At 44.0% G+C, this 13,249-nt stretch overlaps 2 protein-coding genes across 3 annotated transcripts in view; one reads left to right on the top strand and one right to left on the bottom strand.

Moving 5' to 3' along the window:
* bcap31 (B cell receptor associated protein 31) overlaps positions 1 to 13,249 on the top strand; it is a 381,037-nt gene that overhangs the window by 240,672 nt on the left and 127,116 nt on the right. The gene's annotated exons all lie outside the window — the stretch shown is intronic.
* Positions 1 to 13,249, bottom strand: part of plxnb3 (plexin B3) — an 85,144-nt gene that overhangs the window by 30,461 nt on the left and 41,434 nt on the right. For both annotated transcript variants that reach the window (XR_014595523.1, XM_083976070.1), the window contains exons 3-6: positions 10,176 to 10,598; positions 7,991 to 8,714; positions 5,603 to 5,782; positions 134 to 262 (exon numbers count right to left, since the gene is read on the bottom strand). Coding sequence is in view for 1 of the 2 variants with exons in the window: in XM_083976070.1 (XP_083832196.1) it covers positions 134 to 262; positions 5,603 to 5,782; positions 7,991 to 8,714; positions 10,176 to 10,582 (1,440 nt within the window). In the remaining variant the exon portion in view is untranslated. The remainder of the gene's footprint in view (positions 1 to 133; positions 263 to 5,602; positions 5,783 to 7,990; positions 8,715 to 10,175; positions 10,599 to 13,249) is intronic.

The raw sequence follows: 13,249 nt of genomic DNA, 5'->3' as shown, positions 1-13,249 counted from the left end.
TCATCAGACGGACAGACAGAGAGACAGACAGAGAGACAGACAGACAGACAGACAGACAGACAGACAGACAGACAGACAGACAGACAGACAGACAGACAGACAGACAGACAGACAGACAGACAGACAGACTCACCCTGCTGCTGGTTAAAACGTAAACGTGCTTCTGGCTCTCGTCCAATAGGAGGTCAGCACTGACGGCATTGCCTCCGTCCACTGACAGGCTGCCGTACGGATCACCTGACATGTCAGAACGCACCAACACCTGGAACACACACAGGTGACTTCAGTTATTAACAAGACCAGAACCAGATCCACCACACTCAATAATAAACCTTTTATGTATTATGTCTTTATTTATTTTCAAACATAGTAACACATACTGTATATAACCACTGGGACTCAATACTCCTACATGACAACAAAACAACAACACAAATAAATAAATATAAATAACTACCGAAATAAAAAAGGAACTTAAATACACAATAAAATAATAATACAAAAGAAAATAAAAAGGGGGGAATAAGTAGCCTATACACAAAACCAACTGTACACTTTATTTATGCACTACACATAAATTAGATAGTGGTCATTCACACTAACACACCAAACAGTAAACATTTTTTTTTTTCCAAATGAACTGCAGAGGGCCACTTAAAGGTCATACCCAGGTGTTTGCCACCTCTTTCCAAGCAACTGCAATGACACAATGAAACAATGAAACAGCAGGCCTATGCCTAAAAATAATCGATGCTTCTTTCTTATGAATAAACCCTTTGTTAAATCAAGTAAGTTGCTCTGTAGTAGCACCAAGCATCCAGCAGGTGGTGCTGTTTTACCACAACCACAGATTCCTCACATCTTGTATCATCTAAAAAAAGAGCCAGTGCTGCTGCTCCACTCCACACGCACAGTCACAGATCACATGACCACACCTGGATCATCACAGGTAGTCACACCTGACACTAGTATCTCTGCTGCTGGTCCAACCTCAGCTCACCAGCACCAGTCCAGGTACACCGGTCTGACTCTGGATGCTGAAACTGGGCTTCAGAAGTGGGGCTAAAAATCACCAGGGTCCATCCTCTCCAACTTTACATGATTTGTGTTGAGACAAGAAGAAGACACGAGATGTAAAGACTTGCTGAGTTGTTGATAGGAGGGGGAAGGTGAGGAGAGCCCACCACAGACACATCATAGGAGGAGGAGCTGCTTTGTTTCACATTACCGCTGCGTTCACACATAGTGGGTAGAAATCTGTGGCTCTGTTGTTAAAGCTCTGATTGGTCAGTGTGTGAGCTGACAGATGGATCAGTGCTTCGGTCCTGTATCTGAGCTGGTCGCATCTCTGTGAGTGAACGAGTTCAGTTTATCTCAACTACAGAGCTGTTAACATCGGCTGCAGTTTAGTGTTGTTTGTGTGTGATTAAATATTAACAGGATGAATCAAAGCTCTGCTGTTTACCTCATTAACACACACACACATTCACACACACACACACACACACACACACACACACACACACACACACACACACACACACACACACACACACACACACACACACATACACAGTAAATTTTTCAGAAGTGTCCTGCTGGATCCCTACCCAAAGTGCACCAGGGGGACCAATAACCAATGAACAGCAAGAGTCTGAGCATGCTCCCCTGTGACCCCCCCCCTCCTCTCCATCCCCCCTCCCCCCGAGCTAAACGCCTGTTAGTCATCGCACTACAGGCGTTTGTTGTTTTGTTGATAAAGAGCCTCGGGCTACAAGCTGTTCACTGTGTGTGCGTGTGTGTGTGAGATGTAAATGAGTTGTTTTGTCTAGCAGCGTGTTATTGTGTATTTCCGGCCTGGGAAGTGTTTTCTGGTGCAGTTACAAACAAACACAAACAAGACACTTTAGGCCCAGAACCGTCACAGCTGTAGTCTGCCTAGTACAAACCAGCCAGATCTGCTCTGGGCAGGTCCCTGGACCACCTCTGTTCATGCTGTCACCTGGTACAGATGGAGCATACTGTGTTCATGTTGTCACCTGGTACAGATGGAGCATACTGTGTTCATGTTGTCACCTGGTACAGATGGAGCATACTGTGTTCATGTTGTCACCTGGTACAGATGGAGTATATACTGTGTGTTCATGTTGTCACCTGGTACAGATGGAGCATACTGTGTTCATGTTGTCACCTGGTACAGATGGAGCATACTGTGTTCATGTTGTCACCTGGTACAGATGGAGCATACTGTGTTCATGTTGTCACCTGGTACAGATGGAGTATATACTGTGTTCATGTTGTCACCTGGTACAGATGGAGTATATACTGTGTTGATGTTATCACCTGGTACAGATGGAGTATATACTCTGTTCATGTTGTCACCTGGTACAGATGGAGTATATACTGTGTTGATGCTGTCACCTGGTACAGATGGAGTATATACTGTGTTCATGTTGTCACCTGGTACAGATGGAGTATATACTGTGTTCATGTTGTCACCTGGTACAGATAGAGTATATACTGTGTATTCATGTTGTCACCTGGTACAGATGGAGTATATACTGTGTGTTCATGCTGTCACCTGGTACAGATGGAGTATACTGTGTTCATGCTGTCACCTGGTACAGATGGAGTATATACTGTGTTCATGCTGTCACCTGGTACAGATGGAGTATATACTGTGTTCATGTTGTCACCTGGTACAGATGGAGTATATACTGTGTTCATGTTGTCACCTGGTACAGATAGAGTATATACTGTGTATTCATGTTGTCACCTGGTACAGATGGAGTATATACTGTGTGTTGATGCTGTCACCTGGTACAGATGGAGTATACTGTGTTCATGCTGTCACCTGGTACAGATGGAGTATATACTGTGTGTTCATGTTGTCACCTGGTACAGATGGAGTATATACTGTGTTCATGTTGTCACCTGGTACAGATGGAGTATACTGTGTATTCATGCTGTCACCTGGTACAGATGGAGTATATACTGTGTTCATGTTGTCACCTGGTACAGATGGAGTATATACTGTGTGTTCATGCTGTCACCTGGTACAGATGGAGTATATACTGTGTTCATGTTGTCACCTGGTACAGATGGAGTATACTGTGTATTCATGCTGTCACCTGGTACAGATGGAGTATATACTGTGTGTTCATGTTGTCACCTGGTACAGATGGAGTATATACTGTGTGTTCATGTTGTCACCTGGTACAGATGGAGTATATACTGTGTGTTCATGTTGTCACCTGGTACAGATGGAGTATATACTGTGTTCATGCTGTCACCTGGTACAGATAGAGTATATACTGTGTATTCATGTTGTCACCTGGTACAGATGGAGTATATACTGTGTGTTCATGCTGTCACCTGGTACAGATGGAGTATACTGTGTTCATGCTGTCACCTGGTACAGATGGAGTATATACTGTGTTCATGTTGTCACCTGGTACAGATGGAGTATATACTGTGTGTTCATGCTGTCACCTGGTACAGATGGAGTATATACTGTGTGTTCATGTTGTCACCTGGTACAGATGGAGTATACACTGTGTGTTCATGTTGTCACCTGGTACAGATGGAGTATATACTGTGTGTTCATGTTGTCACCTGGTACAGATGGAGTATATACTGTGTGTTCATGTTGTCACCTGGTACAGATGGAGTATATACTGTGTGTTCATGTTGTCACCTGGTACAGATGGAGTATATACTGTGTTCATGCTGTCACCTGGTACAGATAGAGTATATACTGTGTATTCATGTTGTCACCTGGTACAGATGGAGTATATACTGTGTGTTCATGCTGTCACCTGGTACAGATGGAGTATACTGTGTTCATGCTGTCACCTGGTACAGATGGAGTATATACTGTGTGTTCATGTTGTCACCTGGTACAGATGGAGTATATACTGTGTTCATGTTGTCACCTGGTACAGATGGAGTATACTGTGTATTCATGCTGTCACCTGGTACAGATGGAGTATATACTGTGTTCATGTTGTCACCTGGTACAGATGGAGTATATACTGTGTGTTCATGCTGTCACCTGGTACAGATGGAGTATATACTGTGTTCATGTTGTCACCTGGTACAGATGGAGTATACTGTGTATTCATGCTGTCACCTGGTACAGATGGAGTATATACTGTGTGTTCATGTTGTCACCTGGTACAGATGGAGTATATACTGTGTGTTCATGTTGTCACCTGGTACAGATGGAGTATATACTGTGTGTTCATGTTGTCACCTGGTACAGATGGAGTATATACTGTGTGTTCATGTTGTCACCTGGTACAGATGGAGTATATACTGTGTTCATGTTGTCACCTGGTACAGATGGAGTATACTGTGTATTCATGCTGTCACCTGGTACAGATGGAGTATATACTGTGTGTTCATGTTGTCACCTGGTACAGATGGAGTATATACTGTGTGTTCATGTTGTCACCTGGTACAGATGGAGTATATACTGTGTGTTCATGTTGTCACCTGGTACAGATGGAGTATATACTGTGTGTTCATGTTGTCACCTGGTACAGATGGAGTATATACTGTGTAATTATGTTGTCACCTGGTACAGATGGAGTATATACTGTGTGTTCATGTTGTCACCTGGTACAGATGGAGTATATACTGTGTTCATGTTGTCACCTGGTACAGATGGAGTATATACTGTGTTCATGTTGTCACCTGGTACAGATGGAGTATATACTGTGTGTTCATGTTGTCACCTGGTACAGATGGAGTATATACTGTGTATTCATGTTGTTACCTTGTGCAGATGGAGTATATACTGTGTGTTCATGTTGTCACCTGGTACAGATGGAGTATACTGTGTTCATGTTGTCACCTGGTACAGATGGAGTATATACTGTGTGTTCATGTTGTCACCTGGTACAGATGGAGTATATACTGTGTTCATGTTGTCACCTGGTACAGATGGAGTATTGTGTTCATGTTGTCACCTGGTACAGATGGAGTATATACTGTGTTCATGTTGTCACCTGGTACAGATGGAGTATATACTGTGTGTTCATGTTGTCACCTGGTACAGATGGAGTATATACTGTGTTCATGTTGTCACCTGGTACAGATGGAGTATACTGTGTTCATGTTGTCACCTGGTACAGATGGAGTATATACTGTGTATTCATGTTGTTACCTTGTGCAGATGGAGTATATACTGTGTGTTCATGTTGTCACCTGGTACAGATGGAGTATACTGTGTTCATGTTGTCACCTGGTACAGATGGAGTATACTGTGTGTTCATGTTGTCACCTGGTACAGATGGAGTATATACTGTGTATTCATGTTGTTACCTTGTGCAGATGGAGTATATACTGTGTTCATGTTGTCACCTGGTACAGATGGAGTATACTGTGTTCATGTTGTTACCTGGTACAGATGGAGTATATACTGTGTGTTCATGTTGTCACCTGGTACAGATGGAGTATATACTGTGTTCATGTTGTCACCTGGTACAGATGGAGTATATACTGTGTGTTCATGTTGTCACCTGGTACAGATGGAGTATACTGTGTTCATGTTGTCACCTGGTACAGATTTATATATACTGTGTGTTCATGTTGTTACCTTGTGCAGGTGTCCCTCTCTGTCTCCCAGGAAGGTGATGGTGTGTCCTGCCTCTGTTGCCGTGGTGACAGCGGTCAGCTGGGTAGTGGACGTAAAGGTGGGTATGGCCTGCAGTGGCACAGCGCTGGCAATTGGGTTGGGGGTGTGTTCTCCCCCACAGGGATACTCAGAGAGAGAGACCTTACAGATAAACACAGAAAGACAGAGAGATTCATTGACTGTCTCTTAAAACAGAACAATCATTAAACAGCAACTGTGACGCCCCCTGGCAGCGAGGGGAAGTAATTATACCATTTGAACCTATGTAGCAGTGTAACACTGTATGTGACTCCCGTGGTCCAACAGCTCTTCTAGCCCTGTACATTTATCTTGTGTCCCCTGTGGAGGGATTTTGAAATCCCCCATTCATTTGAACTAAAAGTCCCAGAGCAGACTCCAGGACCATTACATCTCTGGGTGGATTCTGGCGCAGTGTCCACTCTGAGGACTGCGGCAGCACCATGTCAGCTGAGCATGGTCTGTGGCTCTGCTCTCTCCCCTCAAGCATTGTTCACATACTTCTGAATAAAGGTGTAAAGTTGCTACAGATGAGTCCATTCACCTGTAATACTGATTTTATCCACTCAACGACACAGAGAGACTGCAGTTAATCCATGTGTGTGAGTGTGTGTGTGATTATATCTGGGTCAGATCAGTCCTACCAGCTGTGTGTATCTCTCTGTGTTTGAGTGACAGCTGTCTCATGATAAATCCAGCTGCTGAAGATAACAGCTTTAATCCGCATGCACACACACACACACACACATACACATACACACGCCATCCAAACCAGCATCTAATCTGTGATGTCATCAGTCAGACCAGAGTATTTCTGATCAACATTCAGACTCCACACAGACCTCTGGTGATGCTGGATTTGTTCAGGTGAAGATGCCAGTAACAGTGACAGTGAATGAAGCTTTGTCTCCACCACTCTGACCTCCACACTTGTCAACCTCCCTACATAAACAACTCGCCACTTCCTGTTCTGATACTGGATGTAAACAACAAGCTGCACAGTGATGCTATTCAGTCACCTGATTCCCATGAGATATTCTCAGATAGCACAGACCAAGTATGAGGGTCACGTGTAAACTGCCTGCAAACCAGAACATCACTGACAGCAGAGGAGGTTACTTGTGAGCACCTACAGTAGCAGTTGTATGGCTATGGCCGGTGCGTGTGCAATGGTCTAGCATATGTAGTTATTATGTGCAAATGTTTATGACCGGTATGCGTGAAATAATGGAGGTATAGTTACTATGTGTGAATGTTTATGGCCGGTTCGTGTGCAATAATCAGTCAGGGTGCAATCATGTAATACCTGCAGTGTTTGAATGAGATCGGCAACAAAAACGTGAATATAGATAGAATGATGCAATACACCTGGCACTTTAAACTGATGTGCACTTTAGGGCACCGTGCAACACAACTTGGTACCCATGCACTCCTGCACTCTAGCACTTGTCACTTTGGCCCAGCACTTTTGCACTTTTGCACTTTATCTCTCAGAAACTCTTTAGGTCCCCCTACCCATGGAAGTGTTGTAAAAATGTCAATGATTTATCTTGTTATAGTTGTTTTGTTATGTCCTTGTTGTCTGCATTGCTATGTCGTTTATAATACTATGTTTTTCTGTCACTATAGGCCTACTGTTTTTATGTTTTGGGACTCCGGGTGGAAATTAGCATTGCTGCTATAATCCGGCTCATTTACATGTTTTTATATGTTCATTAAAGCAGAAGTAAGCAATATTTTTGTGTTAATATAAGTCTTAAATAGTTCTATCTTCCGACAGCAATCACTTACATAGAGTGATTGGACCGAAACACTGGTCTGTCTGTCACTCTGCTCTGCTTGTATCCTACAAGTTTTATCCAATGAGGAGAGAGAACGGCATGAAGGGCTGTGTGTGCAGCCAAGGGATGCGCGTGAATGTGGTGACATAGGGACGAGGACAAATAGATCCATGACGAGGGCGGGGGCTGCTAACTCCATCGGCTGACAAGAAGTTATGGTGCGTTCAAGGCAGCCCGTAACTCGTGTTTTTCCGGCCTGTGAAGTCGTACCAGTTCGATCTGGTACGAGTTCACGAGTCGGAAGTTACGAGTGGCCGTTATAGTGACTTTCACAGGCAACAGGTCGGAGAAACGCGAGTTGCGGGTTGCCTGGAACGCTACAAAGTCGTAAGTCGTGACTTGAAGCCGTAACTTACGGTTTCAAAAGCCTGCCTGGAACGCAGCATTAGCCAAAACGACCGGATCGCTTACTTCTGCTTTAATGTGCATTGTCCCACCCAAATAAACAAATAAAGTAAAGTAAAGTAATGAGACGTTGTAATGTGTTTACCTTTGGTAGTTTGAGACACTTTGAAGACACAGCGTATTCTATGTAGGCTTCTTCTTGTCCACTGCTGCCTCGTCCTCCCTCTGTGTAACACACCTCCTGGGCCTGGCGCAGCATGGCGTCCAGCCTCTCCATCTCGAAAACGCACAGCGCCGATCGACCCGTCGCAACAGGAGTGGACGCCTGCCCCACTGCCATGACAACAAACAAGGCCGGGTCCCCGGAGTGGTTTCCTAACCACGCCCCCTGGGCCAGGTTGTACCCACCGCGGCACAGCAGCGGCACCTCCACATATGAGTAGAAGCTGCGGTCAGAGGTGCAGAGGCGGGAGGCGTAGGTCCGGTACTCCTTCTTGTGCCACATATCCCGCCTCGAAAACAGGAAGTAGACGTGTTCGCCGTGGGCCACAGCTTTCACAAAGTGATTGTTGTATTCCGAGTAACTTCCTACAACAAGTTTTCCCAGGTCCTCCTCCTGAGAGAACGCCCGGCGAGGTGGGACCACTGGGAACAGCCGCCGCGTCGTGATTGGTGGGATGTCACCGGGACCTTTACTGGTGTAGCCTCGACCGACCAGCATCAGACGCATCACGCCACTGACGTCCTGTTTGTTCTCTATAGTTATTACAACAGCTACAGTGGAGACCCGGGGGTCGTTGGCGGCGACATACTGAGTGTCGACGGGGTTCGAGGTCTGATAGATGAGCTGAGAGATGTTGGTCAGACTCCTGCAGACAGAGACACACACTCAGTGGACCCCGGCCAGTACACAGTTCATGATTTCACTAGCTGTCAGGCTCCTGAAATGAACTTACGGTAACACTTGACGCCTATCTCTATAACGCTTTATAACCATACTTATAATGAGTTATAATGCAGTTATAACACTGTATAACTATAGTAATAAACACTCATAAATGATCATAATGCTTTATAACAATAATCATAACACACTATAAAGCATTTTATCATATTGACTGACTGACTTATAAGGTCAGTTATTATAATACATTCTAATTGTTAGTAACTCGCTGACAACATGCCAACATCGATAATGCATTATAAATATAGTTATAATGTGTTATAATTGTCTCGTGAACGTGTATAACCATCATTATAAATACTCATAAATTATAATAATGCTTTATAACAATAAGAATAACACATCATAGAGAATTTTATAACGGCTTGTAAGGTCAAGTATTATAATAGAGTTATAATGCTCTATGATGTGTTATGCTTATTGTTATAAACCCTTATGATAATTTATGAGTGTTTATAATGACAGGTATAGACCGAATCGCCTTGTTGTTTACATTCTACTTCCGGGTAGAAAACCAGCACGTAATTTGAATGAGATCAATTGTAACGAACGAGAGTTTAGCTATAGGCTATATATCATATTTTTCACGCCCTATCACCGTTTAGACAAATCTGAAATGATTGAAGAAACATTACTATTTCTGTGTGTGTGTTTTGTGTTGCTATGTGTTGTATTTATTAAGTTTGGAGGAATCACAGTGTCTAGAAAGCATCAGTGGCTGCAGCTGACAGGGACAGCTGACGGCGGTAGCTAAGCTAACACCAGGACGTCAGCTGTTAAAACCCTCCCGTTGTCGGACACGACACGAAACTACTCCAGTTAGCTCAATCATGTTGTAACTAAGATATCCGCTGGAGAAAATATTTTTTCATGGACCGTTTATTGAGTCACTGAGTTATTAAAGTTAAACAGGTAGCTAACCGTTAGCCCAGCTAATCTATGATAACCATGACTAATTACAAAAATGTGCACACATAAATTGTAATGTTTGTCCAATCATTGGTTTTATAGACTTTACAAACATCAGATTAGTCTAAACGGCGATACATGAAAAATTAGATATAGGCAGCGAAACTCTCGTCCGTCACTATTGTTCTCATGCTGGTTTTCTACCCGGAAGTAGTTGTAAACAACAAGGTGATTCGTCCTATACACGTTCACAAGCCAATTATAACACATTATAGCTATATTTATAATGTGTTATCGATGTGTTATAGTGTTATGATTATTGTTATAAAGCATTATGATCATTTATGAGTGTTTATAACTATAGTTATACAGTGTTATAACTGCATTATAACTCATTATAAGTATGGTTATAATGCGCTATAGAGATAGGCGTCAAATAAAGTGTTACCGAACTTACCTTTTATCACAGATGCCCTGATAGAGTGAACCACAGACAATCAAACTCCCTGGCTCCGCCCCTTGCCCCGCCTCCATCAGCAGCAGCTTGTTGTGGTTATGTGTGGACGTGGCTGAGGGACAGTCCTGGGGGACAATGGGAGGCAGACAGTCTGGGGAGTCCAGGTGAGGGCCGGTCGTGACATGTGACATCACCTCCAGATCAGACGTTAACTGGTACAGGTGGTCCACCCCGCCCACGTACAGACGCCCCGTCCCCGGGTCCAGCAGTAAGTGAGAGAGCGGAGCGCCGTGGAGCTCCACCCATCGCACCGACGGGTCGGAGCTCGGAATGACATCAGCAGAGAAGGGGGGAGGTGGGAGGAGGAGGAGGAAGAGGAGTGACAGGGGGATGGAGGAGGCCAACATGGCAGCTCCTCTTTACCTGTAACAGATGGGTGAGAGAGAGAAACAGACAGAGAGACATTAAACGTACTGAAGAAAAACACAGAGAAATGGTGAATATCATTTGAACGTAGTTGGCAAATAACTGGCTAAATGTCGGCAGTGTTGGCTAAATGTCGGCATGGCATTCCCTAACTGTTGGCTGAATGTCAGCAGAGTGTTGGCTGAATGTGGAAGAGTAGTGGTTCAGTGTTGGCAGAGTGTTGGCTAACTGTTGGCATAGTGTCAGCGAAGTGTTGGCTAAATGTCGGCAGAGCATTGGCTAAACGCTGGTAGAGTTTTGGCTAAACGTGGAAGAGTGTCAGCAAAGTGTCGGCTAGATTTTGGCAGAGTGTCGGCTAAATGTCGGCAGAGTGTGTCAGTTTAACACTGACGGATGAAGAGTAGCTCCTGTTCAGAGACACACTGCAGCGATAGAGCTCATCAGGTCCTCCAACTCCGGCTAATCCACGTCAGACTGAGACTGCCTCAGAACAGAGACTCTTCAGAAACTGACCTGTGATCTGAGCTGCATTTTAAATCCACAGAGGGATTTGTTCTTGACTTCACCTTCAGCCTACCAAGACACTGATGTCTGACTGAACACTGAGCTCTGCTGTTTCAGAGCAGAGCTGAACCGTAACATCAGAGATTAAAGGAACATGAATGTGTTTCACAGCCTGAACTATCAAATATAAAATATGTAAATACACCTGAGCAGGTGAAGCGGAGCCCTGCAGACGTTCAGGCTGTTCCTCTCTCAACTTATTAATAAAATATTTTGCAGCTTCACACTTCTCATCTGACGGTCAAACTGTAATTGCCTGTGGTAACGTCACCATGGCAACACACCCGCATCCACAGCAACGCAGTGAAACGACTCAAACCTCCAGTGGCTTGGTTGCTTTGTATGACAGACTGGAGTTTTAAACTGGTTTCACTCTGAAGGCAGTTTTCTGTCAGCTCCACCAAACAGCTGCAGATTAGATCCTTTACACACTTGAAACATTTACAGGTTAACTGCAGGTAAATCCACACATGAACATGGAGAACGTGGAGAGGCAGCGAGCTCTAGGCCACTGTGCAAACTGGTACAACAGATCAGTCACATCTCATCCCCCTGATTCCATCAGTGATTGAGTGTTTTCAAAACTAACTGTGGCTGCGTTCACCTCTTCATCCCTGAGCAGTGGAATTGCTGTGATTCAGGTGTAACAGCACCTGAACAGGTGACAGGTGTGTCTGCAGCGTGTGGGCTCTGGAAGATAGAAAACTGAGGAAAACTGAATAAAATTAGAGGGTTCCCCACTTCACATCAGAGCCAATCAGAGTCTGTGCCAATAAATACCTCTGACTACTGCAGAGTCATGTGACCTGGGTGTGAATGCTGATGTTTCCTTTTCCACTGCTGGTAAAACCTTAATGTGAGCAGGTCTTGGCTGTTTTTTTTGCTCAGAGCTCAGAGCTTCCATTTTCTCCTAAATCTTTTATTTACGTTTCATGTATTAGTTAGACAATTTTTAAAGCAACTACAAAGAACTTCTAACTGGATATGCAAAAGTCTCTGGTTTCTGCTGATGTCTCTTTTTGACCTATAACAGCAGATGAGGCCAGCAGTGGGAAGATAAGCTATTTCTAAATAGTGTAACTCTACACCTTCAGGAGGCAGTGGTCGGGTCGGTCCACCGGATGAAGCGATTTACGGCACTCAGACTGGAGATGGCACACTCGAGCCAGATAAGCGGCTTTACGACAACGTGCTAGAGCCCATCGGAATTGCAGTCTTCATTTCGGCAAAACACTACCGCTTTTGTCCACAGGGGTCACCAAAATCAACACAAAATGAAAGTTCTTTGTAGTTGCTTTAAGTACACTGGAAATCCATTGCATGAATTATGTTAAAGGGATAGTTCAACATTTTGGCAAATTGGCCCATTGCCATAATCCCTATAGTCATAGCAGTAGGTTCATTACCTTTAATTGTCGGTGCAAGCTATTTTTAGAACGGTGGAGCAGAGCTGCAAGCTGCTCAGGGCTAATGGGATTTCTTGGTTTCCCTCATCAAATACACAATCCAACAACTCGAAAATGCTCTTGTGGACAAGTGACCTGCACATTCACCATGCTATGAGATAATAACGGAGCGTTACGAGACAGAGTTGTTTTCGAGCTAAATTCATGCAAAACCGCTGATGCGCATTACCACTGGGGACAGTTTTTTTTGGCAAGCAGTCTCTGCATTTGCCTCGAAAACAACTGTCTTACTGTCTTGTAATGTTCCATTACTGTATATTGTCCACCAGAGTGTTTTGGAGTTGTTGGATTGTGGAAACCAAGAAATCCCATTTGCCTCAGTAGCGTAGCTCTGAGCAGCTCACGGCTCTGCTCCGCCGTTCTAAAAACAACTTGCACCGATAATTAAGGTAACAAACCTACTGCTATGACTATAGGGATTATAGCAATGGGCCAATCCCTTTCCTATCCCTTTAAATTGGCTGGGCGCTTCACTTCCCCTTTAAGCTGAAACTAAAACCTCGAGTCAAATACAGAATAAATCCAAAATTGAATTTATGATCTACAGCAGATGTGGTCAGGTATGATCTGCTGCACCTGTGACCACACCCAGATATTAGACTATTACTATTAAAAAAG

The sequence above is a fragment of the Trachurus trachurus genome (assembly GCF_905171665.1).
Source record: "Trachurus trachurus genome assembly, chromosome: 7".
NCBI lineage: Eukaryota > Metazoa > Chordata > Actinopteri > Carangiformes > Carangidae > Trachurus > Trachurus trachurus.
Note: the sequence above shows the minus strand (reverse complement) of the source record. Positions and strands in the feature narration are given on the sequence as shown.